This window comes from Gavialis gangeticus, unplaced genomic scaffold (genome assembly GCF_001723915.1).
Source record: "Gavialis gangeticus isolate Ggan-Ray unplaced genomic scaffold, GavGan_comp1, whole genome shotgun sequence".
NCBI lineage: Eukaryota > Metazoa > Chordata > Crocodylia > Gavialidae > Gavialis > Gavialis gangeticus.
Genome location: NW_017728975.1, coordinates 1049723 through 1062806, shown reverse-complemented (window position 1 = coordinate 1062806; position 13084 = coordinate 1049723). Strand labels below are relative to the sequence as shown.

The following is a 13084-nucleotide window of genomic DNA, read 5'->3' as shown; positions in this document are numbered from 1 at the left end:
ACAGTCTGGACACCCTGTCTGTGAAGAAACTTTTCCTAATAGTTTCATAGTTGGTAGGGTTGGAAGGGACCTGAGCAGGTCATCAAGCCTGACTCCCTGCCATGGCAGGAAAGAATTTTGGGGTCAGATGACCCCAGCAAGGTGATTGTCTAGCCTCCTTTTGAAGACCCCCAGGGTAAGGGCGAGCACCACTTCTCTAGGAAGTTGGTTCCAGCTCCTAGCCACCCTGACTCTGAAGTAGCGCCTCCTGATGTCTAGCCTGAACCTACTCTCAGTCAGTTTATGGCTGTTATTCCTTGCAACTCCCAGGAGTGCTCAGGGGAATGGGAACTCTCCCACTGCCTGCTGGTCCCCCTTGGCAAGTTTGTAGGAGGCCATCAGATCCCCCCTCAGCCTTCTTTTGTGTAGACTGAATAGGTTCAGGTCCCGTAGTCTTTCCTCATAGGGCCTGCCCTGCTGCCTCCTGATCATGCAAGTGGCCCTCCTCTGGACCCTCTCCATGTTATCCACATCCCTCCTGAAGTGCGGCGCTGAGAACTGAACGCAGTACTCCAGCTGCGGCCTGACCAATGTCATATAGAGGGGGAGGATCGCCTCCTTGGATCTGCTCATGATGCATCAGTGGATGCATGACAAGGTGTGGTTAGTCTTCCTGACTGCGTCCCCACACTGTCAGCCCATGTTCATCTTGGAATCAGTAATGACTCCAAGATCCTTTTCTGCCTCTGTGCTGACAAGAAGGGAGTTCCCCAGCCTGTAGGTATGGTGCTGGTTCTTCCTCCCCAAGTGCAACACTTTGCACTTGTCCATATTGAAACCCATCCTATTCTCACCCGCCCACCTCTGTAACCTGTTGAGATCTAGTTGTAACTTGTCTCTCTTTTCTAGCATGCTCACTTCTCCCCACATCTTAGTGTCATCTGTGAACTTGAACAAGTTGCTTTGCACCCCCTCTTCCAAGTCGCTGATGAAGATATTGAACGGTGGGGGCCCAAGGACTGAGCCCTGGGGAACCCCACTGCCCATGTCCCTCCATGTTGAAAATGGTCCACCACCACTCTCTGGGTATGGCCCTCCAGCCAATTGGTGACCCATCTGACTGTGGAGGTGTTGACACCACAGTTACCTAAGTTTTTAATGAGGATGGGATGAGAGACAGTGTCGAATGCCTTCCTAAAGTCCAGAAGGACTATGTCCACTACGACACCTGCATCCCGGGCTTTTGTGACCTGTTCATAGAAGGCACCCAGGTTGGTCTGACAGGACCTGCCTCTAATGAACCCATGTTGATTGCCTCTAACTATAATCTCCCCTGCTGGTCCCTTGCAGATGTGCTCCTGGATAATTTTCTCAAAGAGCTTTCCCAGGACGAGGTAAGACTAATGGGCCTGTAGTTTCCTGGGCCCTCTTTCCTCCCTTTTTTTGAAAATAGGAACCACATTGGCCCTTTTCCAGTCCTCTGGCACCTCGCCAAAGCACCATGAGTGCTTGTAAAGCTGTGCCAGGGGTCCTGCAATGACCTCTACCAGTTCCTCAGTACTCTGGGGTGGAGATCGTCGGGACCTGCTGATTTTGAACATGTCTAGTCCCTTCAGAAGTTCCCTGACTAGGTCCTCATTGACCCTGGGCCTGACTGTGCCTCCCCTGGGTCCGTCCGGATTCCCAGTGGGGGGATGTCCTTGTCCCTGCTCAGAGAAATGGAAGAAAAGAAACTGTTAAAGAGATTAGCTTTGTCGCCTGATGCCGCCGCTAGATTACCAAGCATGTCCTGCAAAGGCCCCATGTTACTTGGTACCTTCTTTTTATCCCCTATGTATTTAAAAAAGGACTTCTTGTTATCCTTGATCCAGATCGCTAGTCCCAGTTCCATCTCTGCTTTAGTCTTCCTAGCAGCCCCCCTACAATCTTGAGCAATGGAAGTATACTTCTCCTTGGTGATGGCCCCTCCCTTCCATTGGGTGTGTGCCTCCTTTTTGGCTTTGAGACGTTCCTGGATGCTTTTGGTGAGCCATGGGGGCTTTTGAGCACTCTTGCCCCCTTTGATCTGTTGAACGTTGAACCTGAACTGGTCTTCCAGGAGTTTGTGGCTATTACTCCTGGTTTTCCTCTCGGGTGCTCTGGTGAACAGTTGCTCACCGAGCCCTTGATGTGCTCCCCTAATGTAGTGGTAAGCTGATACCAGGTCCCCTCTCAGCCTTCTTTTTCTCAGGCTGAAAAGTCCCAGATCCCTCAGCCTTTCCTCCATATGGCTTGCCGTGTAAGACTCTGATCGTATGGGGGGCTCTTTGGAGCCTCTCAAGCTTGTCCATGTCCTTGTTAAAGTGTGGTGTCCAGAACTGGATGCAGTTCTCTAGCTGCAGTCTCACCAGTGCTGAATAGAATGGAAGAATCACCCCCTTGGCTTTGCTGGAGATGCATCGATTGATGCATGCCAAAGTATTATTTGCCCTACTGGCTACAGCATCGTGCTGCTGGCTCATATTCATGCTGTGCTGTATTATTACCCCCAGATCCCTTTCATTTGTGGTGCTAGCCTGTTTGGTGCTGCCAAGCCTGGAGGTGTGTCCATCCTGAGGTGGAGCACTTTACGTTTCTCAATGTTGAACTTCATCAGATTCTAATCCATCCAACTTCCTAGCCTGTCTTGTTCCCACATGGAAGGGAAACTAATATGCAAAAGAAGCTAAGACTTCAAAGTCTATCCATCCAAACAGAGTCCCCCTTAGCATGACTGTCTTCACCCATCCTCCATTTTAGAGCACAGCCATGCTGCTTTTAGCCTAAATTCCCCCAGACCTTTACATAAAATGTTCTGTGGTACTGCAGGGATTCTGTACAAGTTAAGGCAACTTTTTTTTTTCTGTCATCACCTCTTCCTTGTTGCTCCACAGGTCTCTTGGGAAGTGTGCCCCAATTCCAACCAAAACATGTAATCTGAATCCCTACATAACCATCATGAGGGGCCTTCCACAAGGGTTAAATGAAAAATAGCAGTGTGCAGCCAGCGCTCTCCACCCATCCAGCCCCACCTCTACCCCACACGCACACAACTCCAGTGCCTGCAGAAAACCCTCTCCTGGAAGTGGAGAGGACTTGGAAGTCTTTGCCCTGAAAAGAAACCTTGAGATGAGATTGTGATAGAACTGGGTGGCTGGTGCTGCCAAACCAAAAGGGACCCTGGACTCTATTACTGAGATTCATTTAATGAACAGAACTGTGATGCTCTTGCTTGATGTTTCATTTAATTTGCTGTGTACTTTACAGGAAGGGATGCAGCTCATTGCGGAGAAGCCAGAGACTGAGGCCATAGTGAAAGAAAAGCTGACAGGTCTGCACCAAATGTGGGAGGAGCTAGAATCCACTACTCAGACCAAGGCTCAGCGACTCTTTGATGCGAATAAAGCTGAGCTGTTCACCCAGAGTTGTGCTGATCTGGATAAATGGCTGAATGGCTTAGAGTGCCAAATACAATCTGATGACTACGGAAAGGATCTTACCAGCGTCAACATTCTGTTGAAAAAACAACAGGTAAATGGGATGTGGCATGTGTAAAAGAGGGAGAAATGGCAGCTCTACACAAGCTTAGGAAGAGACCAGCAGTGCTTTCAATTTAGAAGATTTAGTTCATTCTTCTTTCTTCCTGTTAGTTTTTGCCTTTCCTTAAACAAGAGAGGACAATCAGAGACATGCTGACCCCACATGTTCAGTGTCACTTCCCCTCTCCCTCCCTCCCCACCTCCCATTTGCTTGTTTATACTGTTTCTCACCCTCAGGTTGATCCTCCAGTATTTATTTGCCCTTCACTTGGCATCTTCAAGTTGCTGCTTGCTCCCTAATTCCGTATAGTTAGAGCCATGAGCAAAGTCATTCTGCCCCTACTGTTTATCCTGCTCCAGAACTGTTAGACTGAATTATGAGTAGGTAGTAAAGAGTAAGTTCTGGTGACCAAATTCACCCCTTGCACAAACAGATATAGTAGCCCTTGTGACTTTGGTGATGTTAACCCCTGTTGTTCAGCAGGGAACCTGGCCTTAATGTGCCCTCCTTGCAGGTGCCTTCCTCCAAACAGGAAGGATGCATTAATACACATGGGCAATACCTGTGGCATTTTAAAACATGTTCAAGTGTCTCAGTAATTACCGGTGTAAGGCAGATTCCTACATGCTGTGATTCATCTTTTGTTCTGGTCCAGCATTGTGAAGGTAGTGACATTTCCAGTCAGACAAATTACATGTAATAAGTGTATGGGGATTTTTTTTTTTCAAGTACTGATGGCATATTTTCCCCTTTTTTAGATGCTTGAGAACCAAATGGATGTTCGTAAGAAGGAGATAGAAGAGCTACAAAGCCAGGCGCAGGCTTTGAGCCAGGAGGGGAAGAGTACTGATGAGGTTGATGGTAAACGTCTTATTGTAGAGCAGAAATTTTTGGAATTACTGGAACCTTTAACTGAAAGGAAGGCAAATCTATTGGCCTCCAAAGAGATCCACCAGTTCAACAGGGATGTAGAAGATGAGATTGTGAGTATAAGCCATGTTCCCCTTGTAAACAATCAGAACAGTTGGGCATTTGAAATTGGTTCATCTCTCACTAATATGTTAGACCAAGGGTGTTTAATTGCCAGCCCGCAGGGTTCCCCACAGGCCCAAAAACTTGGTGGCAGCATTAATTGCTACTTAATTGCTACTTCCCAGCTGTCAATCTCTAGATCTGTGGGGAACCCTGTGGGTGGATAGTGTGGGTTCTGCATGCTAGATCAAACACACAGGGTTAGGGGCAGCACAGGGCCTGATCCAAGTGGGATGAGGCAGGATCTAGACGTGATGGGCCCAACCCCATGTGGGATCCAGCCCATGGACCAGCCTCATGCTACTCATCTAATCTGTGGGGCTGAAAGGTTGGGCACTACTGTGATACTGTTGCATTTCCAAGTCCCAGGTCTCCCAGATTTCATCTCTCCTCTCCCATCTATCTAGGATTTCTCTATTAATGAAGTTGTTTTGGTCATTTCTCTTTTAGTTGTGGGTTGGCGAGAGGATGCCTATAGCAACATCTACTGATCATGGACATAACCTCCAGACTGTTCAGCTACTAATAAAGAAAAATCAGGTGTGTACTGCTTTCAGAAGTAGCTATGCTGTGTTAGCTACCTGTTCTCAGTATGCAATAGGACTTTACTGTGACAAATATTTCAGGAGGCTTTGCTTGGGAGGAGTTTGCTCAAAATGCTTAGGCCAGACCGTGGATGCTGCAGAGTGTGAGCTGGGAGTGGCAAAAGTGCAGAGGTTCCCTATCCCTCTGATATCTTTATGCAGGAGACAGTCTTCATTTGTCAGTCAAACCAAGGCAGTCCAGACAGCTAAGGTGCCTTTTGCTACATCTGATTCTGTCCTGCTTGGATGACAGCCTTGCTGGGCCTTATCATTTTCACAAGCATTTGTTTGGGTGGAGTTTCTAATGAGCTCGTTGTTTTCCTGTATAGACACTTCAGAAAGAAATCCAAGGGCATCAGCCTCGCATCGATGACATTTTTGAGAGGAGCCAGAATATCCTTACAGACAGCAGCCCTAACGCCGAAGCGATTCAGCAGCGACTTGGTGACTTGCAGCAGCTGTGGAACCTCCTAATTGAGGAGACAGAGAAACGCCACAAGCGCCTGGAGGAGTCTCACAGAGCGCAGCAGTATTACTTTGATGCTGCTGAGGCTGAGGCCTGGATGAGTGAGCAGGAGCTGTATATGATGTCAGAAGAGAAGGCCAAGGTGAGCAACTTTACAGTGAAACAAGCTTGCTTTTTAATTGCTATGAGCAAAGAGTAGGAAGAGGCATAATATAATATGTCATAAACACAGTAACTGAATTGCCCTCTTGAGGCGGAGTCATTTCACAAGACATCTTACTGGGTGGAGCTCCCAGAGAATTGTTCTTGCTATATCAACTCAGATTAACAGTGCAGCAATCTCAGATAATAATAGCACCACCATGTATTAGCGCAGGGTGTGTGGCGTATGCATGTTTTTCTGTATGCTGGTATAAGGTCAAATTGTCCAGCAGTTTTCCATCACTGGAGGAGCACAAAGCAACCAGACCACATTGATGATCTAGCCCACAATTTCAGAATCCTGAATACTCAGTTAAGATCATGCTGCTTCCACTGAAGTCACACACTTCAGAGAGACAGTTCTCCAAATCTGTCCTAAGTTCAGTGTTTATCGTTGCTGCTGCTGTTAGAATGATGATGATGACAGAATGCATTGATTAATCTGGTAAAATGAATAACATTTTTACACCCATGTAACAGATCCATGGGCATTCTGTTTCCAGATAGCATAGATTTCCTAGTTTTCTAAGCTAAGCAAATGAAAGGAATCTTCCTTTACATTCCAACCACAAACAGTCAGTCTACCAGAATGGCTAAGGGAGAAGAGTTTACTGGTGATTTCAAGTAACATAGTGAGCTGGGTTTAGTTGTCATTTTAATTACATACTGCAAGTTTTGACACAGATGCTTTGTTGGAAGCAAGTTTTTCCATGCTGCTTAGAATTCGTTGGTTTTGACACAAGCTTGTAAGTGCAAAGCCAGACAAATGACCCACCTAAAATGTGTTAATTTTCTTTGGAGCCCTGCACATCAACAGCATTCTAGAAGCTTGCCTAAGAGCTTCACAATTAAGGAAATGTAGCATGCTTGATGCATAATGGATTTAATTTTGCTTTGGATACCATCCTTTCGCTTGTAATTTCCTTGTCTGTGGTTACCATTTACTATAGGCTCAACTAGTTATTTACCATTATCTGAACAAATGTCTACAAGTTGTGTTTGAAAGAAGCTTTTTAGCAGTTTCTTAATGCTGGCAAGTCCACTGGGCTTTCTTCACACACCAACATGAGCTCATTGTTGCTGCATACTTCCATGGAATAGAGGAATCAGACTAATTTCTGTCACTGTTACAGGATGAACAGAGTGCAGTATCCATGTTGAAGAAGCACCAGATTTTGGAACAGGCTGTAGAAGACTATGCTGAGACAGTGCATCAGCTTTCTAAGACCAGCAGAACTTTGGTTGCAGACAATCATCCAGAAAGGTTAATATTGCTTATTAATTAGATTGTGAATTAACTTTAATAGTTCATTGTCTTGGGAGAAAATGAAATATAAACAATAAAGCAAAACGGTGCTGGAATGGAACCAGCATATTTGGAGATGGCTCAGTCTCCACCTTTCTTTAACTCAAAAGCACTCCCTAGTGGTCACTTTAGAGCAGTATAATACATGTTTGAGATTTAGTCTCTGGGCTCTTACGGTTCTGCTGGTTGCATACTGGGATATTGTAGTAATTTATAATAAGGCAGAGGAAAGGCATATTAAAAGGGAGTTTTGCAGCTCACAGGAAATCAAAGCAAAGAAGATGGCAAATGGAACTTTCACTTTCCTGTGGAAATGCTGAGTCTTGGAATGAAAGACATCTGTTGGTGCTCTTGACTGTCAATTTAGAATTAACTTCTAACAGAGAAGGAAATCCTAACTGTCTGAGCCAAGCAAATAATAACTCAGGTCCTTCCTCTTAGTTATGGAACAAGTCCACTGAATGGTCTCCAGCCAAGACAAATGGCCAGCTTTGTTCACTTCTAGCATTTTCCATAGTCCATGCATGTTTTAGGTTTTTACCTGTTGGGCTGAGCCTTCAGCTAATGTATTCAGCACAGTTTCACTGACTTCAGTGGAGCTACATGAGCTAAGGATGTAGCCCAGGATGTTTTGTGCACCCTAGAGAGACATGTTCTAGGAGCCAAGCATTCAGAGAATAATTTTTTCCCTCTTAGATTTTGTTGTTGTTAGGGTTTATTTTCTTTCAAAACCCTGGTGATGTCTCAGTACAATTTTTGCTGTTTTGTTTCTTCTCTAGCGAGCGCATCAGTATGCGGCAGTCCAAGGTGGATAAGCTGTATGCAGGCCTGAAGGATCTAGCTGAAGAGAGGAGGGGCAAACTGGACGAGAGACACAGGCTCTTTCAGCTTAACCGGGAAGTGGATGACTTGGAGCAGTGGATTGCTGAGAGGGAGGTGGTGGCTGGATCCCATGAGCTGGGACAGGATTATGAACATGTAACGGTGAGTTCTTTTTGGCCTTGGCTGCAGACTTGTCTAATTTTTCGGTGAGTTGCACACAGAAGTTGGCTGATTTAAATCAATGGCAAGTTTTGCATATTTTGTGGGCCAAATTGTAAATGTATACCAGTATGAGCTCTTCAATTATTTGCTTTCTGTTTGCTTACTAAAAATATAAGTGGTATATCGTAGGATTTCTGGACTGGCCTTGAACTGCCTCTGGTTCTAGTCTGTGGATTACAGCACTTGGAAGACTTGCTGTTATAAAGTTTCTGATGATCTGGGGCATATTCCAAAAGTGATAGAGTACATCATAGCTGCATTGTATTTGTAATTCTAGATGATGGATTAACAACAAGAAGATCAGTACAAACAGCAGTGTTTTTACAGTTGTTGTTTATACACTTTTATACACTTTTCAGATGCTACAAGAGCGATTCCGTGAATTTGCTCGAGACACTGGAAACATTGGACAGGAGCGGGTTGATACTGTTAACCACATGGCCGATGAGCTCATCAATTCAGGACATTCTGATGCTGCCACCATTGCAGAATGGAAAGATGGTCTCAACGAGGCATGGGCTGACCTGTTGGAGCTCATTGACACAAGAACACAGATTCTAGCTGCCTCTTATGAACTGCATAAATTTTACCATGATGCCAAGGAGATCTTAGGACGTATCCAAGATAAACATAAGAAGCTACCTGAAGAACTTGGTAGAGACCAAAATACAGTGGAAGCACTACAGAGAATGCACACAACGTTTGAACATGATATCCAAGCTTTGGGCACCCAGGTGTGTATTAAGTGTGCGCTGTTCAGTGTGTGGAAAATCTGGGAATTTGAGTTCTGCTCTTATTTCTGCCCCCAAGTGGCTGGGAGATCAAACTCTGCAGTCTGCTTTTCAAAATGCATCTTTATGTACTGAGTAGCTTCACATGAGTTATTCTTCCTCCTTTTTTTTGTAATTTTTGTTTCTAATGACCAAAGGTGGGTAGATCTACAGGTGTTCTTAAAGCTCAAGTTATTCTAAAGGTATAGATAATTCTCTATTGAAATATACCATTTCCTCCCCTTGGTTAGGAACAAAAGAAGTCAGGGGACTTATTTGTTGATTCTGAGGACAAGCAGTGAGGTTCAGACTTTCACCTCCTGTTGCTGGGGAATTAGCCATGCAGTTCCTGTTTTTAGTGAGTAGTGTACCAATATGATACCATGGAGGGAATGGGGGGTGGACAGATCAAACCAGCCCCCCCAGAAGGCCCCTCATATATTGTCAGTGTTAGATTGTCTGGCTCATTTGTTTGCAAAATAAGCTTTTAAATAACCTGATCTAAATTAAATTGAACTAAACAGAACACCTCCTAAGCACTTTCAGAAAAAGGCATTGGACTAATGTTAAATCTGTCAGGGTGTTTTATATCAGGAATAATTTTCAAGTACAGACTTTTCTGTGCCATAAACCCAAATTCTTGGGATGCACTGTTAGTAGGTATCTTAATGAGATGCAAGGGAAGTTGTCTGGGTTACTGTGGACATATTTAATTTTTTTTCTGAACATTAGGCAAGCTTCAGCTGTTCAGTGGATGAGCATGTTCCAAACAGTATGTGGTGGGAGAGTGGGGGCACAGAATTTAAATGACAACACTTAATCCTCTCAAAATTTTCTCATCCTTGGTATTACTATTTCTACTTATTGATGAAGCGTGTAGACTTTTAGCTGCTATACAGTCAGTCTAATAACTAGCCTTTTTATGACTTCATAACTCCTCCAACATTCCTTTCCGTGATACTTTTTAAAAAGTATAGATGAGGAAACTTCTGACAAAAAGACTTTGATATCGTTTGGGAAACACACTGATGATACCTTTGTCTCTCCAGCTCTGTTTCTATGAGTTTTTTCATTGTAGAGTGAATGGTGATTGTGGTGTGCAGGAAGAGCCAAAGTGGATATTCTTATGGATGTGTCTTAGCAGATGTTTGTTGCGTAGTTCTCTGTAATCACAAGTGACTAGGCTTGATAATCTTTCCAGGCTCATGTTCCTAATAGACCATCTAGGGTACTATTAATGATCATTCTTATTATTTTTCATAGGAAGTAAGCTTGTGGCTAATTTGTCTGGGCCCAGTTCACTATTGTTCTGCAATATATGTATGTAGTGTACACCAGAGCAAAGTGGGTATAACACTTTTCTTCTGTTTGTATAGTGCTTTACACCCATGGAATGCAAGTCCCATAAAAAGATGGGAGACCATCTCAAACAGATTTAGGGATTGTGATGGGTAACTAACTGAAAATGGAATCTCAGTGCAGTGCTGTTGTCAGGGGAGCTCACTCGGTGTTTGGATATTTAAACAAGGGAGCAGAAAGTAGGAGTACAAAAGTTATCTGTACATCTTGATCTGTGTTGCTGGAATACTGTATGTAGTTCTGGTGTTAACCCTTCCAGAAGGGTGTTGAAAGAAGTGGGGAAGAGTTCAAAACATTATCCAAGAATGATTTGCACTTTAGTAAAACATGCCTTTTAGTGAGGCAGCTGTAAAACAATACTTAGTTTAATTTAAAGAGAGTATGATTTGATTATGGCCTCTCTGGGGAAGAGATTTCTGATGGTACAGATCTCTCTAATTTGTGAACAGAGGTATGGCAAGATCTAATAGGTAGACCATTTGGACACATTCCCTCTGGAAATAAGTTGCAGATTTTTTAAATGAGGGTAATTAACTATTGGAACCACTTACCCAAGGGGAATGATGGTTTCTGTATCGTTTTAAGTCTTTGCATCAAGATTGGATGGTTTTCTAAATGATATGATGAATGTCAACTAGGAGTTACAGGCTTGTTATGGAAAATACTGACCTATGCTAGCAAAGTCAGATTTTATTATCGGAAATGTCCTTTCTGGCCTTAAATCCGTTAATCCCTTTGTATTGGTGCAGGTAACAGTGTGCATCTCTTTCCTATGAGGTTTATTAACCAAAGGTCTCCTGTTCTTTATGTAGTCCCTCTCCCCCTTTCTAAAACAGAAAGCTAAGAGGATATCAAATAAAGCTTTCAGAATGGTAAATTCTGTATTTAGAAGCATGGAAGTATTAGACATTAAGAAATGGTTCATGATATACATTTACATCTGGAATGTATTTAGACTTTGGAGTAACAGGCACATGTGAGTTGAGATGTTGTTCTTCTTCACCCTCATTAGGTGAGACAACTGCAGGAGGATGCTGCACGTCTTCAGGCTGCCTATGCTGGGGACAAGGCTGATGACATCCAGAAGAGGGAGAATGAAGTCCTAGAAGCCTGGAAAGCTCTGCTAGATGCCTGCGAGGGGCGCAGGGTTAGACTGGTAGATACAGGGGACAAATTCCGTTTCTTCAGCATGGTTCGGGATCTCATGCTTTGGATGGAAGATGTTATTCGGCAGATTGAAGCCCAGGAGAAGCCAAGGTAACTTGAAAAGTTGGAGAGGTATATTGCAGGCTGCTTGGTGGGTTGAGGACTATTGAGCAGTTAGGAGAACGGAGAAGTGGGGTGCTTCCAGGCAAGTGGAACACAGTGGTTATTTGGATACTTTGAGTAGAAAGGTTACTGAGGAGCAGGGTGACAGCCACCACTGCATGATTAGGACGTAGAGCTGTGCTTACTGACATGTTGAAGGAAATGCAGAGCCAGCTGCAGAGAAGTATATAAGGAGCCACTAGGGCATAGCTGGTATTGAAAAGTTAATGTCACATGATTTTGCACACGTAATCTGTTTCAGACCAAAAATGGGTTCATTCTTAACAAAGAAGTACACAACCATCTCATTCCTTCATGCAATGGCAAACTAAAGAACCACTGATCTAGAACTTAATCCCAATTTTTTTGGACTTGAGGTACCCCTCCATACCCTTTGTGAATTGAGTGACACCCAATTAAAAAAAAAATTGTTCATATATTACAGTGCTTATTACCTCCTTGCATAGGGGCCAGGCAGTGGGTGTGGGGGATTGAACCAGCAGGGACAAGCTTGATCTTGCCTTCATCTGTTTATTTTCTCACACCTCATGGCGCCCTCCAAATGATCTATTGAAAAGTAGTATTCTGCATTTCTACATTATCTGATTTACTTAACAATATGTTGACTCAACAGTGCTGTTAATTTGAAAGCATACATTTCTGAACTATAGATGTGTTGTTTTAGGGATGTCTCATCTGTTGAATTACTAATGAACAATCACCAGGGTATTAAAGCAGAAATTGATGCCCGCAATGACAGTTTTACTACCTGCATTGAACTTGGCAAATCTCTCCTGGCAAGGAAACACTATGCATCAGAAGAGGTACTGTGCTTTCTAAGTACACAGAAGCTGCAGTGCAGTGCAGCTATGGATTTTGTTTTGACTGTAGAAGGCTTGCATTGTGCAATTTGTTGCCTAATGAGATGTTCATTTATAATAGCATGCAGTGCTTCAGGGTCCATTGTGCTTGCGTTTGTGAGATTGCTTTATAATTTCACTTTTCCCGTCCATGTGGGATTGAGAAACTGTCCCCAGACTGATACCTAAGCTTATACAAAACCTTTTGTTCCAGGGAACACACAGAAGTGACTCATACCCTGTTTGGCTAGAGGGGAGGATTGTGAACTGTAGAATTATGAATTCTTTAAGCAAGGGGAGAGGCAACGAGGCCAGCTCTGTCTTGTACCAGGTGCTGCCCAGCTGGGGCAGGACGGAGCTGCGGGCAGCTTGTCCGGGAGGGGGGGCAGCTCCCCGTCCCTGCACGCCCCTTGAGGGGGGGGAATGTGTCCCCCCCTAGATTTGTGCATGGGGTGAGGGCGAACTGCGTGCTACAGGCTCGGGGCCAGGGGCTGCGCCAGCCTCTTCCTGGTGGGGGCGCTGGACCGGGGCTGCACTCAGGGTAGGTGGGTGGTGGTGGCTGGAGGAGGGACTACGGGGTAGCCTATAGCCACCCCAAAATTCCCTGTAGTGTCGTG

General features: G+C 44.4%; 1 protein-coding gene across 3 annotated transcripts in view; it reads left to right on the top strand.

Moving 5' to 3' along the window:
* SPTBN1 (spectrin beta, non-erythrocytic 1) overlaps positions 1-13084 on the top strand; it is a 261640-nt gene that overhangs the window by 209733 nt on the left and 38823 nt on the right. For all 3 annotated transcript variants that reach the window (XM_019508070.1, XM_019508054.1, XM_019508062.1), the window contains 9 exons: positions 3265-3528; positions 4296-4520; positions 5020-5109; positions 5483-5761; positions 6954-7084; positions 7906-8110; positions 8530-8904; positions 11312-11556; positions 12293-12431. In XM_019508070.1, coding sequence (XP_019363615.1) covers positions 3265-3528; positions 4296-4520; positions 5020-5109; positions 5483-5761; positions 6954-7084; positions 7906-8110; positions 8530-8904; positions 11312-11556; positions 12293-12431 — 1953 coding nt within the window. The remainder of the gene's footprint in view (positions 1-3264; positions 3529-4295; positions 4521-5019; positions 5110-5482; positions 5762-6953; positions 7085-7905; positions 8111-8529; positions 8905-11311; positions 11557-12292; positions 12432-13084) is intronic.